The 20,016-nt window shown below is 37.6% G+C and overlaps 1 protein-coding gene across 8 annotated transcripts in view; it reads left to right on the forward strand.

The window, feature by feature from the left end:
* Positions 1-13,342, forward strand: part of SCEL (sciellin) — a 97,717-nt gene extending 84,375 nt beyond the window's left edge. For all 8 annotated transcript variants that reach the window (XM_072976373.1, XM_072976378.1, XM_072976375.1 and 5 more), the window contains 6 exons: positions 747-839; positions 1,553-1,624; positions 4,693-4,767; positions 8,105-8,213; positions 10,806-10,908; positions 12,317-13,342. In XM_072976373.1, coding sequence (XP_072832474.1) covers positions 747-839; positions 1,553-1,624; positions 4,693-4,767; positions 8,105-8,213; positions 10,806-10,908; positions 12,317-12,333 — 469 coding nt within the window. In that variant the 3' untranslated portion in view covers positions 12,334-13,342. The remainder of the gene's footprint in view (positions 1-746; positions 840-1,552; positions 1,625-4,692; positions 4,768-8,104; positions 8,214-10,805; positions 10,909-12,316) is intronic.
* The last annotated feature ends 6,674 nt before the right edge of the window (positions 13,343-20,016 follow it).

The following is a 20,016-nucleotide window of genomic DNA, read 5'->3' on the forward strand; positions in this document are numbered from 1 at the left end:
AAATGGTTTTCTGTATGCCAGAGATGATAGTATGTGAACAAATGTTTTCCTCTTCTTTAAGAGCTGTCTGGAAATGGAAGGAAAAGGCCAGTCAAGAATGATAAATTATGTTTAAGATCTAAATTCTCTTGCTTTTTAATGTCTCTCCTATGTCAGAGTATACTAACATGGGGGAGGAGAGAGAGCTAAAGCTTTCACTATTCCTGCATTAAAATATTCCTGTTTCACTGGAAAAAGCAAATATGCCTACACTTTGTTAAGCGTAAGTGACATTTTTAGATTAGCAGAAATCTAGGTCAAAGTTCTTTTGCAATCTTCAAAGTACTGCTTTCCGTTAAAAACAAAATGGAAACTGGAATTTCTCAAAGCAGCCCCTGGATGATTTTCATTAAATTGATAAACTCTCAGATATATTGTACATGAAAAGCTTTCTGAAAAGGCACTGCTGCTGTGGAAATGTCACTGGGACCAATTTCAGATGGTTCCTGCGCTTGGTAAAAGGCCTTCTATCCTAGTGTTAGATAATGTGACAATGCCGGTAGATTATTCTTAAAGGTGAGACAGTGGTCTCTGTGGAGGAGTAAAACAGTACATGTATTCTGTTTGTGTATCTGTGCAGAAACTGGGACAACATAAAGAGGTTCACTCTATGTAAAAAATGCCAATTGAACAGCATTTCAATAAAACCAATAAACTCCTAAATGGCCTTGATTTTAAGTGCTGAATATTTGCATTTGCTTTCTCAGGCAAGATGGCCAAGTCAATGGATCTACTGATGCTTTAAACAATCCGTCCACTAAAGCCATTGCCTATTCTTATGAAGCCAAGAAGACTCGCAGGTACTGTGGTCAATTATAAAACAAATGACACAACTATTCGCCTTCTGGATTTTTTCTTCCTTTTTTTTTTTTTAAACATTCGCATACAACCTGATCCTTCCTTTGAAATGCAGAACTTTTAAAATGTATCAGTGACTAAACAGGCTTATACAAAAGTGTTGTGTAAGCAACTTGGTCATTGAGAAGTTGTGACTTTTGGATAGGAAAGTGTAAAATGTGATTTTCCCTAAGAGATCTACAATTTCTTTTTGTAAAGAATGATTGTGACATTGACATTGATATTCTTTAGGTACGTTTAAAGGTTTCATTAAATCAGATATTACCATGTTGGTTAATTAAGGTCCATTTTTGGCTTGAGATACATAGGGAAAGTTATGGTTTGGATATATGAATGAGATATCAGGGAAATGGACACTAAAACATATTACACAAATATTCCAAATAGTCATCATGCTCTACAGCAGACTTACTGAGTGACCAATTTTCATGATAGTAATCTGCAAGTAGGCCATGATAGTGGAAGTTGAGACAAAATGGGAGACATAAATTTTACAGAAGTAGACTAATAGCACTTTAATATTTATATTTCAAAGTTACAGTTTAGAAGGAATATATGAGCATTATTTTTTTCACTGAATTGGATAATTGCCTTCTTAATTTGACCATCCTTGTAAACAAACTTTAACCATAAAGTAAAATGGTTTGTGTTGCAGCTCCAACGCCGAAACTAGGCATGTGGGACCAAAGGACACTGTTGTGTACACAAGGACATACATGGAGAATAGGTACTGGAAATTGATTGAAGTGTTTTGCTATATATATTTTATAATTTTGAAATAGTCTATGTTTAAGAAGAATTGCCATTATTTTAGGGTATGCTTGCTTTTTTTCAAATAGCAGAACATTTAAGAGCACATTAAGTTCCAAAATGGCTTAAAGACTTAAACATAAGACAAGACACTATAAACCTCCTGGAAGAAAACATAGGCAAAACATTCTCTGACATAAATCTTAACAATGTTCTCTGAGGACAACCTAACCAGCTAACAGAAATAAAAGCAAAAATAAACAAATGGGACCTAATTAAACTTATAAGCTGTTGCGCAGCAAAGGAAACTATATAAACACAACAAAAAGACAACCTATGGAATGGGAGAAAATATTTACAATAGATGAAGCTAAGAAGGGCTTACTTTCCAGAATATACAAACAGTTCATACAACTTAATAGCAAAAAGACACACAACCCAATCCAAAAAAGGGCAGAAGACCTAAACAAGCAGTTCTCCAGTGAAGACATATAGATGGCCAATAAGTACATGAAAAAATGCTCAATATCGCTAATTATCAGAGAAATGCAAATCAAAACTACAATGAGGTGTCACCTTACAACAGTCAGAATGGCCATCATTCAAAAGTCCACAAATGACAAATGCTGAAGAGGCTGTGGAGAAAGGGGAACCCTCCTACACTGCTGGTGGGAATGCAGTTTGGTGCAGCCATTATGGAAAACAATATGGAGAGTCCTTAAAAAGCTAGAAATAGACTTAACCACATGATCCAACAATCCCACTCCTGGGCATATATCCAGAGGAGGCTCTAGTTCAAAAAGACTCATGCACCCCAATGTTCATAGCAGCACTACTTACAATAGCCAAGACATGGAAACAACCTAAATGTCCATCGACAGATGACTGGATACAGAAGTTGTGATATATTTATATAATAGAATACTACTCAGCCCTAAAAATGAATAAAATAATGACATTTTCAGCAACATGGATGGGCCTAGAGGTTGTCATACTAAGTGAAATAAGCCAGAAAGAGAAAGAAAAATGCCATATGATATCACTCATATGTAGAAACTTAAAAAAATGACATAAATGAACTTATAAAACAGAAACAGACTCACAGACATGAAAAACAAACTACAGTTACCAGGGAAGAATGGGGGTGGGGAGAGAGAAACTGGGAGTTTGAGATTTGCAGATACTATTATACATAAAATAGATAAACAACAAGTTTATACTGTATAGCACAGGGAACTATGTTCAATACATTGTAGTAACCTATAATGAAAAGGAATATGAAAAAGAATATATATATACATGTATGATTGAAACATTATGCTATACACCAGAAATTGGCATGACATTGCAAGCTGATGATTATACTTCAATTAATTAATTAATTAATTGATTGATTATTTTTAAAATAAGAGTATATTGAGTTCTAGGTATATAACTATAATCTTTCCAGTATTAAGTAGTTGTCAAATACTTATGCAAAGTAATTGATGGACCAAATAATATTTTAATATAACACATGTATACATAATAGGGCAGTTATTTGAAAGTTGCCACATAAGCATACATGACCATAAATAAACTTTATAAAATCACACAACTATTCCCATGCTAATTTGGAGTCACGCTTTAATTAAATAGTTCTGTCAACTGTTGCTTACCTCTAAACTGAAATAAAGGATATAACTTTTAGTAAATATGCTCTGGCCCACAAAACTGCTGCTTGATGTGATGGAAGTTGAGGAAAATGTCAACCAAAGTCAGGGATTCACAAGCCATTCAATTTTTAAGGAGCAGAAAAACAAGAATTAGCCTAATTGTGGGGGCCTTAATGGTGGGGCGTGCCTATGTGGGTATACGTACACATTTGTTAACCATAACCCACTTCAAAGAGCCCAGAAAACAGGGTATCTGGGGAGGGGGCTCCCAGAAATTTAGGGCGTATCAGGATTTCTCAAACCGACAAATAGGTTACCTTGTAAAATACAACCTCGAGTTTGATTTTTCTACTTAATCCAATTCTCCCTAAAATTGACACTGACAGCTCAGTATGGTATAGAGGATCAAATATGGGACTGACTCTTAGCTTGTCATTTACTGACCAAGTAGTCTCGGCAAAGTTACTTAACCACAGTTTTCTGACCAATAAAATGAGAGTAATGGTATATGCATCATGCATGAATATGTGCAGATTCTTATTTAGCACTGTGAGCTATGTGTTCCATAAAATGGGATTCTATTTCTGACAGCAGTCTGCCTACCGGCAGTTTAGAGGGAAAGATTTCTCATCAGGAAATCCCAAGTGAGGGCTGTGGAGTTATCACTCACTGTATGAAATAACAGGGACACACTGCTTCCAGTCCTAATATGCTCACAGGTAGCACAAGTACTAGGGAAGCAGTTGTGGGTTCACCAGCTGGTCAGTGCATCGCAGACCAGACTTCACTTGTCTCCAGGAGAGAGTGATGTTTACAAACTAGAGCAGTCTAAGGGAACAAACTGGATTTTTAAAAGTGACAATATTTTTGCTTTCATTCTAAAGTATTCTTAGATGTTTTCTAAGTAAAACTAAAAACTGCTATAGCTTTCTCTAAAAGTTCAAGAGTATTTCTCTACATGAGTGGTGTCTGTCTGTTTGCTTGCACTGGCTCGTGCTTTGTGTATTTTTTTTTTATCTATGTTAGACTACAGAGAGCTTTCTTTTAGTAAAAATAAGGGCGGTGCTGGTATAAAGTTCACGAAAAATACTAACTGCTTTTCCTGCTTACACTTGTTCTTGCCTGCTCCTTGCCCCATTCTGTATTAACTTTGGTAGATATGTCAATTTATATTAACCTGGAGGTGGCTTGCATATCAGTAGTCTCCAGATTAAAAAGAGAAGTGTCAGTACATTGTCCTGGCTTGTGACATCACAAAGAATTCACAAAGAATAGTTAGAATGAGGCTGCGTGAGTGGGGGCATGTGTGCTTCCTCTCTTGCATGGGGGTATATACTTCAGGACCAGGGAAATAGCCCAATTCTCACATGTCCAACATGTCTGTTTCTAGTAAATCACCAAAGGATGGCTATCAGGAGAATATCTCTGGAAAATACATACAAACTGTTTATTCAACTTCAGATAGGTGAGTATGTCTTTATTTCCGTACATCAAAGTATCCACTTTTTAAAAAGTGTATCTATCCTTATATATTATATGTGTGTATATATTTCTATAAATACTGTATCAGATATGTGTATATATACTATATATCATATGTAATATATATTTTAGTATATATATAGCATTGAAATATATGTTTATATTCTTCTCCACTGAACTTGGAAATGACACTCTTGACAGTGATGGTTCTATTGGTGCGTGTATGAGTGGAGCGAAGTCCAGCAACCTCTGCATCCAGGAGTTTGTTCCTTGGTTTCCTGGCTGTTGTTCTTTAATTTTGATGCACTTGATTCCAATAGAGCTTTCTGGGCCTTTCAGCTGTCTCCCAGACCCGTGTCTCCGCTGTCAGTGATCCCAGGAGTCCCCAGTACTGCCACATTATTAGCATCTAGGCTTCACTGCGTCCCTAGACTGTGGCCTCAGCCCTCGCTCCTTGTGGTTTTCTGAAGCCAGCGCACCTTGCAAACAGCTTGGTGGATATACTGCTGTGACCCACGTGGGCCCACGCGCAGTTCCCAGGAGGGGGTTACAATAAACCAATTTAGTGCTGGTAAACTGACCCCAGGCTTTTACTCTTGGTTATTCTCTTTTTCCATTTAATGTTCAGTGAGGCAAATATTTGATGCTCATGAGAGTGTGGTCTGCAGACTTCCAGCGGAGGGAATGAAGTAAATAATTAGCATTTCAACCCAATCACTGGAAACCAGCTGTAATGCCAATTTCCAGTGTTCTATTGATGGTGTTTCTTTATAGTGGGGCTGGAAATACGGCTCACTGCGGATAAGGACATAGCTCATTTTTATGCATAGCCCCAACTTGTAATGCAGTGCTTGGCATCTCAGTACTCAAAAAACAATCCCTGAAAAAACAAACTAAGGGAAACATGGCCATCAAATTTATACCCCTTGGTCACTTTTTTAAAACCTTATATTACCAATGCTCTTCTGAGTGTCTTCCCTTTAAGTCATCTCTCTGGTGTGCCCATACAAGCACCAAATACCGTCTAGATAGCCAAAAAATCAGAGCTAGATTTTTCGTAGTGTTTTGAAAAGCTCTTTAACTTAAAGTATGCTCTTAATAAGGATGGCATTAACATCAGAGCTTTCCCTGGGCTCATATTTTTATTGTTAACCTAAGGAAGGAAAACATTCTTCATTGAAGTGTTGCTCTTAATATGAAGAATTTCAATCCTGTTCCTCATGTGATCCTGGAAATTTTTTTTAGTCATCAGAGCAGAAGTCAATTCTCTGATAAAACCAGTCAGTCAAGCAACTTTTTCTGTTGATTATTGTGTGAAATTAGCTGTGTCCCACCCCACACCCCCTAGTTCTTATCTGAACACGTCAATCCCATTTAAAGTGGCCAGTGGCACTTTACAGGATAAAGAATGGACATGATTTATGGGCCTTTAAAGGGAAGCTGGTCCTGCAGAATACTGACTGATGCTCAGTGACTCCAGCCACCCTCATTGTGTAGCATCCCATTCACTCTGCTTGGAATCCCTCCGTTGCACACCTCCTCTCCTCCCCGAGATCACCTTGAGAGCACCTCTCTCTCCTGGAGAGTGCCTTCACCTTCAAGCTTTAACTCACATGGCACTTGCGCTGACAAGTCTCTCCTGACTTCACCCTGGGGATTAGTTGCTCCGTTGGCTGTGCTCTCCTAACTCTTTCCCCACATCTGTAAATGTGGTGATCAATGAATCGTGCACCTGGCTACCCCAGTGGAAAGAAAGCTTCTCATTGGCAGAGACCATCTCACGCTTCCTTATTTTCCCAGCTCCTATCTCAGTGTCTCTGGAAAGGAAGCATGCTGGAGAGCACCTGTTTTCTACTCCTCAAGTGCTCACAGTCTTACACGGGAAATTGAAGTGTGTGTGTACATATGTACGTATGGGTATAAATAATGCCTAGGAGACTATCTGCCAGGAATATATAAGCAAGTAGCTAGAGAGATCATTGAAAGAGGGAAATATTTATCTATATACATAAGGGTTAGGAGAGGTTACCGGAAAGACTGAGAGTCTAAAACTAGTCAAGGTTTGTCTACTCCAATCCCTTTCCTCTCCCACCATCTCCTCCTGTCTACTTCCCCTGCTCTCTGCTTCTAGTCTTGAGCCGGATGATAGGATCCTGGTTTCTGGGCATGACTAGTTCTTTCTAACCCAGTGGGCCCAGTAGACCTCACAGGCAGGCCCAGAGGGAGCGCAGGACTCTGGGGCCGCTCTGCCTTCATTCACACTCTGCCTCTGCCGTGCTCTGGCTGCATGACAGGAACAACTTACTTACCCTTCAGTGCCTCTTCTGTAAAATAGAGATAAAAATAATAGTGCCTGCTTCTCAGAGATGTCGTGAAGAGTAAATGAGCTCATATAAGCAAAGTGCACAGGGGCTGCGCTGGACGTGTGACACTGTATTAGTGCTGTGTGAGTCTTCACTATCATTATTTCACCGCCCCATCGTGTGTCCTACTCTGGAAGTCTCAGGCATGTGTGCGAACGCCCCGAGACTCGTAAACTCTGCAAGGCGCTATTTAAGACAGTCCTAAGACCTTCCAGAAGAAAAAAAATCACACAGTTATTGACCTTTCTTAAGGCTTCGGAGTCACACAAGGTCTTTTGACTTGCTGATCATTTATGAACAGTACTAAACATTATTTTTCCAAAATAAATAACAAAACTCTTTTTCCCCATAACATTTGTGGTGAGGTTATGTCACGTTGGAGAATTTTTGTCATGAAAAGCATTCCAATATTCTAAGTCTTACAATGACATTGAAAGAAATGTGTGGAGGAGCACCTTGGTGTCTAGACCCTAGCGTCTAGGACACCACAGGTACCAGCCATCATTTGTGAATTTACCAACACATTCTTGAATAGATTTCTGTTTTTGTCCTATTGAATGTTTTAAGAGTTAAAATTTTATACTAATCTGCAGCATAATTTTTCTATGATATATGTACATTAATAATTCAAAACCCTCTTCTAGCTTCAAGGGGTACTTATGACCTAGTTCAATTAGGAAACTGTGAACATCTTTGCTCTGCCCAGATGCACTGTTGATTGCTAATGAATTAATAATTTGAGATTTTTCTTCATGTTAATTCTTTGATATCATTTTGAGGTAAGGAGAAGAATCAACTCTATCACTAGGATAAGTAAGTCCTGAACTTTCCTTGATTTTTACACAATTTACTAAAGTATCAACAAAATTAACATATCATTTCCATATGACTTTATGGGGAATACATCTGCCTTTTGCATGATGACAAATTTATTTTTAATTGCTTACGTCTCTATAGGTCTGTCATTGAAAGAGATATGTGCACTTACTGTCGAAAACCCTTGGGCACAGAAACTAAGATGATTTTAGATGAATTACAAATTTGCTGCCATTCCACTTGCTTCAAGGTAAGGATATGTTTATTGCATTTAACTCAATATAAATTGCATAATGACTGGAGTAAAAATAATTATTTAATGAAATATATGAGATGAAGTTAAGGCTTTCAGAAACACTCTCATGCACATTAATAATGCACTATTTAAACATTTCTCAGAGTTCTGCAGCCTCAGCCTCCAAGATTTATAATTACTCTCTTGGCTCTAGGCTTAGAATTGATTACTGACACATTTATAACTCTTACTCTACAGATTTAAACCTGTAAAAAGATAAACACTTGTTCTCGTTACAGAAGTTTTCTGCAGCATTTTCATAAATCATACATTACATAAAATTGATAATGAAAACCAAAAAGGAAAAGAAAGTGTTACTAAGAAAGCTAACAGCTCCCTGTATCATGAATTAGGACTGATGGGCTTAACAATGGTTGAGACTCTGCTTTTGAGAGCATGATTAATTATAATTAATTGTGGCAGTATAGTAACAATACAGCTTCCATAGAGAATGCTTCACAGTATGTGTTTTCATGTCATGTCTTTTCTTCTCACAAAAGCATTGGGTAGATCAACATTATGATTTTTGGTGTAGCTGGATGAGCAGTTGACTGGGAATCTGAAGAACTGAGTTGGCATTCTGACTGACACTAATTGTGGCTGTGTGACTTTGGACAGTCACCTAAGTTAGTGTAGCCTCAGTTTCCTCATCTGTAAAATAAATAGCTGACTAGATCAGTGGTTCTTCCCGAATGCACATTATAATCATCCGGGGGGATTAGAAGGAAAATAGAATGTTTGGTACTAGCCCCAATTAAATCAAGAATCTTAGAGATGATCCCTGGGAATTGGTTTTTGTTTTTAAAATTTTTTTACTTATTATTTTTTGGTGGGGGAAGGCAATTAGATTTATTTATTTTTCATCCTTTTTAAAATTGAAGTACAGTCAGTTATAATGTGTCAATTTCTGGTGTACAGCACAATGTCCCAGTCATGCGTATACATACATATATTCATTTTCATACTCTTTTTCATTAAAGGTTATTACAAGATATTGAATTGGTTCCCTGTGCTATACAGAGGAAATTTGTTTTTTAAATCTATTTTTATGTATAGTGGCTAACACTTGCAAATCTCAAACTCCCAAATTTATCCCTTCCCACCCCCCTTCCCCGGTAACCATAAGATTGGTTACTATGTCTGTGTACTATGTTTCTGTTTTGTAGAGGAGTTCATGTCCTCTTTTTTCTTTTTTTTTAAGATTCCACATAGAAGTGATATCATACGGTATTTTTCTTTCTCTTTCTAGCTTACTTCACTTAGAATGACAATCCCTAGGTCCATCCATGTTGCTGAAAATGGCATTGTTTTATTCTATTTTATGGCTGAGTAGTATTCCATTGTATAAATACACCACAGCTTCTTTATCCAGTTATTTGTCATTGGTATTTTTAAAAGCTCCTTAGATAGATCCAATGGGCAGCCAGTTTGAGAACTGCAGCTTAAATCTCTGGGTCCTTTCTAGTACTAATTTCTGTGGTTGATACAAATTATCTAATTCAATCAAGTAGGTGTAATAACTAGACAGTTGATTGCTTCTCCTTCAGTTAGCTTCAGACAGTGGCACAAAGCAATCATAAATATGATGTCTCATTTTGAGCAAAAAATTTCCAATTTCAGGCCATTACAGATAGAATTCTATATAAAATATAATCTGAAAATTTTGTAAGTATTTAATTGTGAGAGTGAAATTTCCTTTTAGTTATTAAAATATGCTCAATGAAACAAAAGCTAGTCTACAAATCTTTATTTAAAATTGTTAATCAGAAAACTTTTTAAAAGAAGAAAATTCTCCTGATTATTGCTTTGGTATAAATAAGAATAATTTCCATTTATTATACTTTGGGTGATTTATTTCCATTTTCAATTTAATTGTAAAATACCACTAACTGAGAATAAAAATATCCCCACACTCCTAGGAAAAGATGGATTATTCTATAGCCATAATAATAGAGAACCATCTGAACTGGTTTAAACATGTCGAATTGATCAATGACCACTTGTGTCAGTGAACATGGAAGTCAGCCAGTTGGCAATTGACTTGCTTCAGTGAGCACAGGTCTAAGGCAGATGTCAATTCTTCCCTGCCTCCTTAACCAACACAGCTTAAAACAAACTTCCCCCTAAACACTGTGTAGAATCAGGAGTTCGTTTCGTTCAGTGAGGCTATACCTGGACAGCATAGCTCTCCCTTAGTGTTTCTGTTTGTGATACCCAGTGGCGATCTTGTCTTTGGCATAATCAATTTTTGAAAAGGTGTATCTACTCTATTGTGAGTTAAATAGAAACTTCAGTGGTAAATGTACCCTGAAATGCACAGCCCCATAATAGATGGATTTATAAGAGAACTTCTTTGAAAAGTTCGGCATGTGGATTGCAGACAAGTGCACTCTGACTTTCCCTCAAGAGCTCTCTAAAGGCTTTTCTGAGTGTTGCTACAGAGGATGGTACTGAATGAATTAAAAGTTTTTTTTTTTTTAGCTTGTTACACTAAGAATCTGAACATCATATATAATGTAAACTTTATATATACCTTTTTTTCTTCAGTGTGAAATATGCAAACAGCCTTTGGAAAACCTACAAGCCGGTGACAGTATTTGGATTTATAAGCAGACAATACATTGTGAACCTTGCTATTCAAAAGTTGTAGGTAAGTGTTAAGCTCTGTAAGAAATTGTCACTAACATTAATGGGCATTTGATACTATTGAAAATGAAAGATTTTGAAAGTAAAAATATTTTATTAATTATATTAAAAATTCAACTGCAGATAGTACATATAATGGTAGCATTTTGTTTTATGGCATAAAATCAGTCAACATTTTATATTTTATTCTGATACCAGATCAGACATAGATAAAATTAAACAAAAAGTCTTTTATTTTAGGAAATTTTCCATTTTTTCCAAACAAAACCGTATCTTCTTTGCTCAAATAATTGTTGGAATTGAAGTCTTTATCTGTGAATGACCTTTTACATTTGCACTGGAATATACTTTTTTACTTAATTTGGTTATTATACTGAATGCCTTTTAATGTTATTTTTAAATGGAAAATTTAATGATGTATAATTCTGTATTAAGTATAGCATCTAAGTATTTTTTTTACCAGTTTAAGACCAACATTACTGTAATTTGGACACTTAATTAGCATAAATCATGTCAGATGAAACATTAAGGACCTGTATTTTTAGCTTGTACTTTCAATAAGCTTAGCATGAAAACTGTAAAAGTTGATTTAAAAGATGTGCACAGTGTACAGTAAGTTAGCAATATAAAATCCTATGAAATCTGATTAGTGTTTAAAGCCAGTATCAGCATTTTATTTTCACTTCATTAGTAAATAGATAGAATAACCACGATGATACTGGGGAGCTGGCCAACAGCACTGTGCAAAGGGCAAGTTTCCTGGTGTCTTGCTGGTGGTGAATGAGAGAGGAACATTTGCGATTTTTCACATGGGATCCAGAATATGGAATTTAATGACAAATGTGTGATGTGAATGAGGTACTGGGAGGCTACATTTGGAAAACGCTCTGAAAAATATTCAGAAACCCACATTCCCTCAGGCTGCAGAATCAACAAGAGCAAACCCAATTATATTCATACTTTGCCTTCTATTTTCTGCTTTCTCATTTTAGTTTTTTGTCCTAATTGAGCAGCCTTATCATCATCCAGTGTTACATCAAGGGGCCTTGATATGCATGGTCACAGCTGTAAAACTCTCACTCCCAGAAGTCCATGATATGGTTTAGGAGATATGGTTACCAAAATACTCAGATCTTTGTACCATCCCCCCTGTTTATGTGCATTTTTATAGTATAGTAAACTGTCAAGACATGACTCTGAGGCATGTCATAAATGAGTACCAGCCATGCGAGCTCTGTATTTAAGGTATGACCAAAAGCCATGCCACAGTGATGAACGCAGTAGAAGGAAAAGGTAAACTGCTTCATCCACCACTTCCCCCTTGATGAATAATCATTTTTAAAACTTTAGTCATAGGCTTATTTTTTGTACTGAATTGTATATCTAACTGTTATTTTCTTTAAATCTTTCAGCAAAGTGGATTCAGTAATCCTGGAACATGAAAATCAAGATGAAAGCATTCATTAAGGAATTAAAATGTTTCTTTTAAGAACATGCAATCTAGAAAAGCTTTTATACCAACGATTGGCTCTTGTATAGAATTAACAGTTCTGCTACTGCGTAAATACTCTAAGTGCCTTCACTAAGGTCACAAACATAAAGGGACCCATCTGGTATCTGGTAAAATTTAGTGATGAAAACTTCAAGTGGTTCTAGTTACTAGTATCAAAGAAAGGATGCTTCTGATGGCAGTGTTGTCAGCTTTGACCAGATCCATCTCTGCTCTGTTGGGCTGTGTGTCATGGTTTCCATTATAGGCAAGTTTCCCATTTTCTCACTTTTGTTTCCTGAAGAATTTCAATTTGCAGACATTTTTGACATTGTTACAAAACTGTTACAGAAGCAAGATATGCTTCCTTTATATACAAAAGAAATATTCATAGAACTTTGACAGAAAGATAAATTTTGGCAGAAAGAGTTAGCATATAATGTTGGATGGACCTCAAAAAATCACTTAAACTCTTTCAGATTTCTATGCTATTATTTGTAATATGAGGGGCATTGGGCACAATGATTTCTAAGGTCGCTCTCTGCTCCAAAACCGTCAGACTGTAAACCTGACTAGTTTTTGTTTTCTCTTTAGTAGCATAGCTGAATATGTGTTTGTTAAGCATATTGAACTAGATAGAATATCTGAAAAATTGAACCTTAGTGTCATCCTTCCATTTATCACAGATATAAGTTTTATAGAATGTATTTTAAGAACCGAAAGATGTGGATTTATGGGAAATGGGTGAAATCATATGACTGGTTTACGTATTATAATTTGTTAAGTTTTCTTTGCATGCATTTCAAAATCTGGATTTACAAATAGTCTCTGAGAAACAATGGTTATGGACTACAAAGACATGTTCCTTAGCACGTTACATCTATTCCTATTACATAGCACTTCATAGTTACAGAAGGCTTGTGAAAATAAAACAGTCCGTTACACTGAATCTTTGTGTGCAGTGTCTGTATCACTCACTAACATTGATACTGTCAAGTAGAGTGATCACAGCTTATTATATTCTGTGCCATGCTGCTTAACGTTAATTTTTTAAGTGCTCAAGCTATACCTTATATTTTTAAAGAGCTTTTTCTTAAGGAATTAAAAATTCAATAATCATGTGAAGAACTAGCACTATTACTAAAATTGAGACATTGAACTTAAAAACTATTTTCTGTGCAGATAGAAGCTGCTCTCAAAGAAGGCATATGGAACAACATTGAGGGGGTGGAATTCTAGGGAGGTTAAGGCAGTTGTAAAACATTGACATAAACTAAGGAGAATAAAAAATAATCACGTATTTTCTAAATGTTGATAAATGTAAAGAATTATTCTTCTGTATAATGATTTCAAGCATCTATTCCTCTTGGACACTGGGCCACAAAGTGTTAAACGCTAAATGCTTGTCAAAATATGGCAATGTGTAATCATTGTCCTATGGAGAGGGAGCCAGAAAAAAACAATTAATAATAATTTGATATTCATTAATTCATGCTTGATGAGAAGCAGTGGTAATTGAGCCATATGTTTTATTGTTCTTTTATTACATGCTATCAGAGCAGATCAAAAGAAATAATTTTCTTAGAGTGGGAATTCATGGCAGGAAAGGACGAATGGAATAGTTTCCCTCCCTTTTAGATAAAGTGCATTATCATCTCAATGCCTTTGTAGTAATTAAAAATCATTTGAATATCATTTTTAAAGCATTCTCCAGTTTAATGCTTCATTTTAAAAAACCTAAAAGGAGCATAATTCTCACTTTTCTGTAGCTGTTTAATGGACCCTTTCTTCTACAATAATGTATTAAATTAAATCAAAAGCTGTTGTAAAAATGGAATAAATACGGAGTGGAGAGTAAAGGGCTTCTGATTCACCAAGTCCACTTCATTATTTCTGGGATTATTTGCACCATAGGAATGACAGATTCCCACAACAATTTGGAAGATCTCATTTTTTTTGCAGCCAACGAAGTATGTTACGATTGGCATACTCTTCCTGGACACGATTGCCTAAATCTCGGAATACAAGGCCCTGAATTTTATTACTAATTAAGAGATGCCTCTAAAAAATAATTAATTGCTCTACTTTGACAGTATCCCTCTAAAAAAAAAACAAAATAAAACATATGTAGTGATCTTGGAAACAGAATTTATTAAAATCTTTTTATTTCTTTTCATAAGGCCAAGAAATAAAAATTTATTCAAGAGGTAATCTGTACATCCCTAATTGTTTGATTGCAGTCACTCCTATAATTAGATAAGAGTGATGAGATGGCCCAGTTCTCACAGTCGGTGCACTCTGTGACTTGTTTACTACAATAGGAAATCCTGAGTGCTTGGAACATTTTCCTACTCAGCTTGATTCAGAGCGCTACCAAAACAAGTGACTGTTTGGTCTACATTGAGGCAAACTAACAATGATGATGTTGATTTTTTGTTGTTGTTGTTGTTACTACTGAATATACTGGTTATTTTTGTTCAATGTATATAAATTGTTTTTAGAGCTCCACGCATCCCAAAGCATTCAGCAGTTCCCAGAGGCACCAATAAATATCTGTATTAACTTGGGCAGGCCATTTCCCTCATGGGTCTATTTTCTGACACTTAACTTGTGAGATTTGGAACGTTGGCTTGCTGTTGTGCCCACCAGCTCAAACACTGTGTGGATCTGGGAATCTATTCCTGCTGCTTGCCCCATTCTTAAATTTTCTCTTTTGCTAGATGCCTGAGAGTTGTTGAATGCTTTGTATGTACTTTAGAATTGCACGTTGACTTTGTCGCAATGCTAATGTTGGGCACCATTCTGAATCTTATTACTGGATCTTTGTCCTGCCATTTGGGAAGTATGGCTTCTGAGATATCACTGAAATGTTCAGATGCCTTCTAAGTTGGGTAATGGTTTCTTTCTGTTTTTTTTTTTCACTAGAAGAGAGGAAACTGATCATCATCATTGCCTTATAAATGCTATCTGGGAAAGAATTTTGAACTTCTTTGCCTCTTTGATACATTCACTTACTAAGACATTGAAATGCCCAATCATTCTAGGCTCTCTAGGAAAAAAAATACACATATAATCTACTGTCACTCGTTCATTCATTCATTTATTTGTTCTGTTATACAATAACTTAAAAATCTTCATTTAGAATCTATGTCCCAGGTCTCAGTGATAACTAAAATAGTCAAAATTCCTGCCCTCATGGAACTTGGGTTCTAAAGGGAGGGTGGAGGAGCAGTTTGAAAGACAGAAAACAAATAAAGACAGTAATTTCTGAAAGTAAATAAGACCATGAAAGGAAATAAAACAGAGTGACTAGGTCAAGGGGTAGTATTTAAAAATAATATTATCAGATGATATTTCCAAATAAGAGCTGAATGATGAGAAGGAACCAGCCTGGGGAAAAGCACTGCAGGAGGAGATGTCTTAGTATCAGCCGAAATCAGACACTTTCTGGGCTGTGTCCTTGCTTCTTTCAAAGACAATGAGATGGAAGTTCAAAGATGCCAGGAGACAAGAGATCAGCTATAGGATTTTTAAGCTTCCTCTATTCCTCATGCAAAACAATGCTCAGATTTTACTCAGATAGCTTTCAGCTCTCTGCCAAGGGGTGGGTTACAACAAACGGCGGCTTCGTCCTGGTCCTCAAGCTGAAGTTGCTCGCTTGGATAAAGGAGCCACGGGTGAGCTCTGGTGACTGTGTCAAAGGTGGACCTGAGCTAGTTCTTACCTGAAGTGGAAACAGTGAGCCTGGTATAACATTTCCTCACCTCATTTGAGGGGCTCAGGATCAAATCCCTTTCTGTTTATCAAAGGGAAACGGTGAACAGCTAGGCAACATCCTTTCAGATCTAGGAGAGACTTCTCAGGAATTTTATAAATGTTACATGTCCTCTTCCCTTGTTGCGATATGAATAATGTATCTGGTGGAAAGGAACATTCAGATCTTGGTATAACTTTCTTGACAGTCACAATTTGTTAATTTTACCTCCTTTCCCAAGAGAAAAGGAAAGATCAGGAGCTTCAAGGACCCTTCAGGCCCATAAAGGCAAATTGGATTGAAAGTCTCCCACAAGAAAGTGTGTAGGCCCTAAGGCAAGTGCGGCACTAGTGTGATTTTAAAGAAATCACAGAAAGATTGCCGGCAGGCTGGAATTCGTGAACAGGAAGAGATGAGGTTGAAGAAGCAGTCAAGAGACAGGCCATGGTGGTTTCATAATGGATTATTAAAAATATACATCATCAAATGAATGTTGACATTTAGTAGAATTCTTTTATGCCTTTTAGATTTGTGTCATTAAAATATTCTTGAATAGTACTGATTTCATGTACAGATTGAAATTATTTTGAGACAAATACAGTCTACTGATTTTTGACAAAAGCACAAAGGCGATTTTACTTTTAAGTCAAAACTAAAGAATTCTGAATAAAATATATGCTCTAGTATTCCAAAGAAAGGCAGACTGCCACATGCAGACTCATTTGTTTTATATATTTTTTTTATTGAAATATAGTCAGTTTACAGTGCTGTTTTAATTTCTGGTGTGCAGCATAGTGATTCAGTTATACACATATAGATTCCTTTTCATGTTCTTTTTCATTATAGGCTGTTACAAGATACTGAATATAGTTCCTTGTGGTATACAGTAGGACCTTGTTGTTTATCTGTGTTACTAGTGTCTGCAAATCCTGAACTCCCAATTTATCGCTCCACTCCCAGCTTTTCCAGACTTACTTGGATGTGTCTAAAGTCTTGGAAGCTTGGCTACCCTGTGTTCTGCTACTACAAATGGACTTCGAAATCTTGTGTGAGGGCCTAGCAAGGGAGCATAGCTATTTGTATACCCTTGACCTAAGAACAGTCCTCCTCTGTCAGGAAAGGTCAAGCAAGTGCGTAGCTTCCAGAGGGACACACACATGGAGCATTGAGGGAGGAAGAGGTCACCTGCCTAGCCAGCCAGATCAGCCAAATCAACCCTGGCGACCATTAGGGTGACAGATGTCACAGCCAGACTGCCCTCACGTCCAAGGCTTTAGTTTATAAATGATTCACTAGTTGTAACAAATGTACTACACTAATGTAGGATGCTAATAGTAGGTGAAATTCTATGTGAGACATGGGAAACTCTGTGTTGCCTTCACAATTTCTCACCAAGTCTAAAACTACTCTAAAATGTGTCATTTTTCATAAATTGGGAAGTTAGTATTAAAATCTTACTCCAGCTCACCAATGCTGGGCAATGTAAATATTGTCAAACGATAGATACTGTATTAGAATACAGACTAAGCTTCATAACAATGAACCCAGAAAGAACAAGAGTTTGAAACATATAAAAATGCGTTTCTCTTCCACATGGCAGCTCTGAGTTAGGCTGTGGTCCAGGAAAGGTGAGCAGAGCAGCTCCGGTCTAATCCAAGGATGCTGCCTCCTTCTGCCTTATTACTGCATCATCCCCTAGGGGGCTGCTTTCACTCCAAGTTCATAGCGGGCTCACCAGCACTGCTTCTGTGTTCCAGCTACAGGGAGGGGAGAGTGGAAGCAGCCATCTTCCTTTTTAATGATGTGACACAAAACTTGCACACAACACTCCTGCTCGCATCCCTTCTGATATAACTTGGGACTTGTGGCTGGGTGGATTGCTCTACCACCTAATGAATTATGAGGGTTTCTATTACTAAAGGAAGAAGGCATATCTGCAGCTTCTGGCTACCTGCTCAAGTGTCCAAGTGCAACTTTCTTCCCACACGCTGAACACACCCTTCAAGAGGGTGCATCTTAAAATTCCATTCAATTACTCACCCAGCTCAAAGGCCAGGAGCTCTGGTTGACTCTCAGTTCCCTCTGTCACGTCCTGATAGGACTCCCTCCAGTGCAGGGACCTATAAAGGGAAAGGGGGTTATCTATCCCCGAAGACAGCCAATGCACAATTGTAGAGTAGGAACGGGGTAGTCACAATGAAAACTCTCAGAAAACGGAAGAATGGAACCAGTCAATGGTCCATGGCAGTTAACAACGTTTGCTGGGCAGTAATTGTGAAAAGTCCCCTCTAGTGTTAGTTTCCTTGAATTGACCTGGTCTCTTCTCCGGGAGGCAATCCCTTGTCCGCCGTGGTCACAACTGAAGTGGGCATTGGGGGTACGGCTTTGGGGACCCAGGATTGTTCCAAGGTGGGAGGGGGGAATGACAAACTGTCATAGCCTTTGGTAAGCCTGGTTTATGTTTTATTTTTCAGCAGTACAATTTGCTCCAAAACTTAGTAGGCTTCCAATCCATCTTCTTCTAGTTCTGTATGAAACTAACATTAGCAAAGGGCTCAGGCAGTCGTAGTTCTTTCATCTGCCGCTTCCCCTCTTTTATTCACTGGCCTCTGTGCACGGCTCATCCCTCTCTCCTTTAACTAAGTGATCTTTGCGGTTGATTTGGTTCCCATTGTCTGAGGAAGAGCATTTGGAAGGCTGATGCAGTTTCTGAGAAACATTGCCATCGCCTGCTCTTTGTCATAAAGTTGCAGTTGGCTTTTCTAGCTTGATTAAACCCTCAATCACTGGACTCCCAGTCAACTTAGATTACAGGTCTCAGTCAGAACAGAACTGCAAGACCTAAGCATTTATGCCTGCAAACTGGCTAATTTACACCTTGCTTCAGCTCTCTTGTGGTATCTTGTTAAGTGCAGTTAAGAAGCAGCAAACAGGTACTAAAATTTGAGTTTTTCCAGTCTCTTCTCTTGGAATCATGGGCTCTGTAGCTAAAGTAAGCAAGAACTTTGCCAAATATTTTGCCACAGCATAGCAAGGGTCATTAGATTTCCAGCCTGCAATATTTCCTCATTCTTTATCGCCCAAGCACCTGGCCAATACCACTTGTTTTAGGCTTTTATTTGATAGCATCCCATTTCCAGTACCAGTTTCTACGTAAGTTAGGGGACAACAAAGTGGCTGCAACAAAGAACCTCTAGAATACAGTGGCTCAAACAACACACATTGTTTTTCTTTTTCTCATAGCAAAACAGAAGTAGGCTCTGTCCGTGAAATTGCCCAAAGCGTGTTGTACTGCCATCCTCTAGTATTTCATGATCAAAGCTGGTTCTCATATCTGTGCCCCTGCCGGAGGGAAGAGAAGAGAAAGGATGTGATGAAGAAGCTGCCCCCATCCCTGTCGCTCACATCCAGTTGGCCACACTTAACTGTAGGGAGGTCGTGGCATGTAGCCACTAGCCAAGTGCCTGCTTACACATGTTGAAGCTTCTGTTACTAAAGAAAGATGCGAAAATGGATTGTGGGAGCAGGTTGTAGTCCTGGCACAGCGCCTGTGCGCTAGGGCTCCTGACTGGTCCCCATGAGAGCTTATCAGTGGATGGTGGTAACCCAGGGTCTTCTGTAAAACATGTCTCTGTATATAAAGACATTGAGATTTAGGCCCCCAAACCTCCATCACTTTTAATAATGTCTTTTTCTGATGAACAAAGGATTTTAGATCTGTGTGGCCATATAAATGTGATTCTGACCTGATGCCCTCAATGAACAGGATGTGAAAATGAAGAGAATTGGGGTCCTGAGTCTTTGAACAATTCCATGATATAGCCAGTCTGGCAGTGGCAAAGCGAGGATCGGAACCCAATGTGCTGAAG

The sequence above is a fragment of the Vicugna pacos genome, chromosome 14 (genome assembly GCF_048564905.1).
Source record: "Vicugna pacos chromosome 14, VicPac4, whole genome shotgun sequence".
NCBI lineage: Eukaryota > Metazoa > Chordata > Mammalia > Artiodactyla > Camelidae > Vicugna > Vicugna pacos.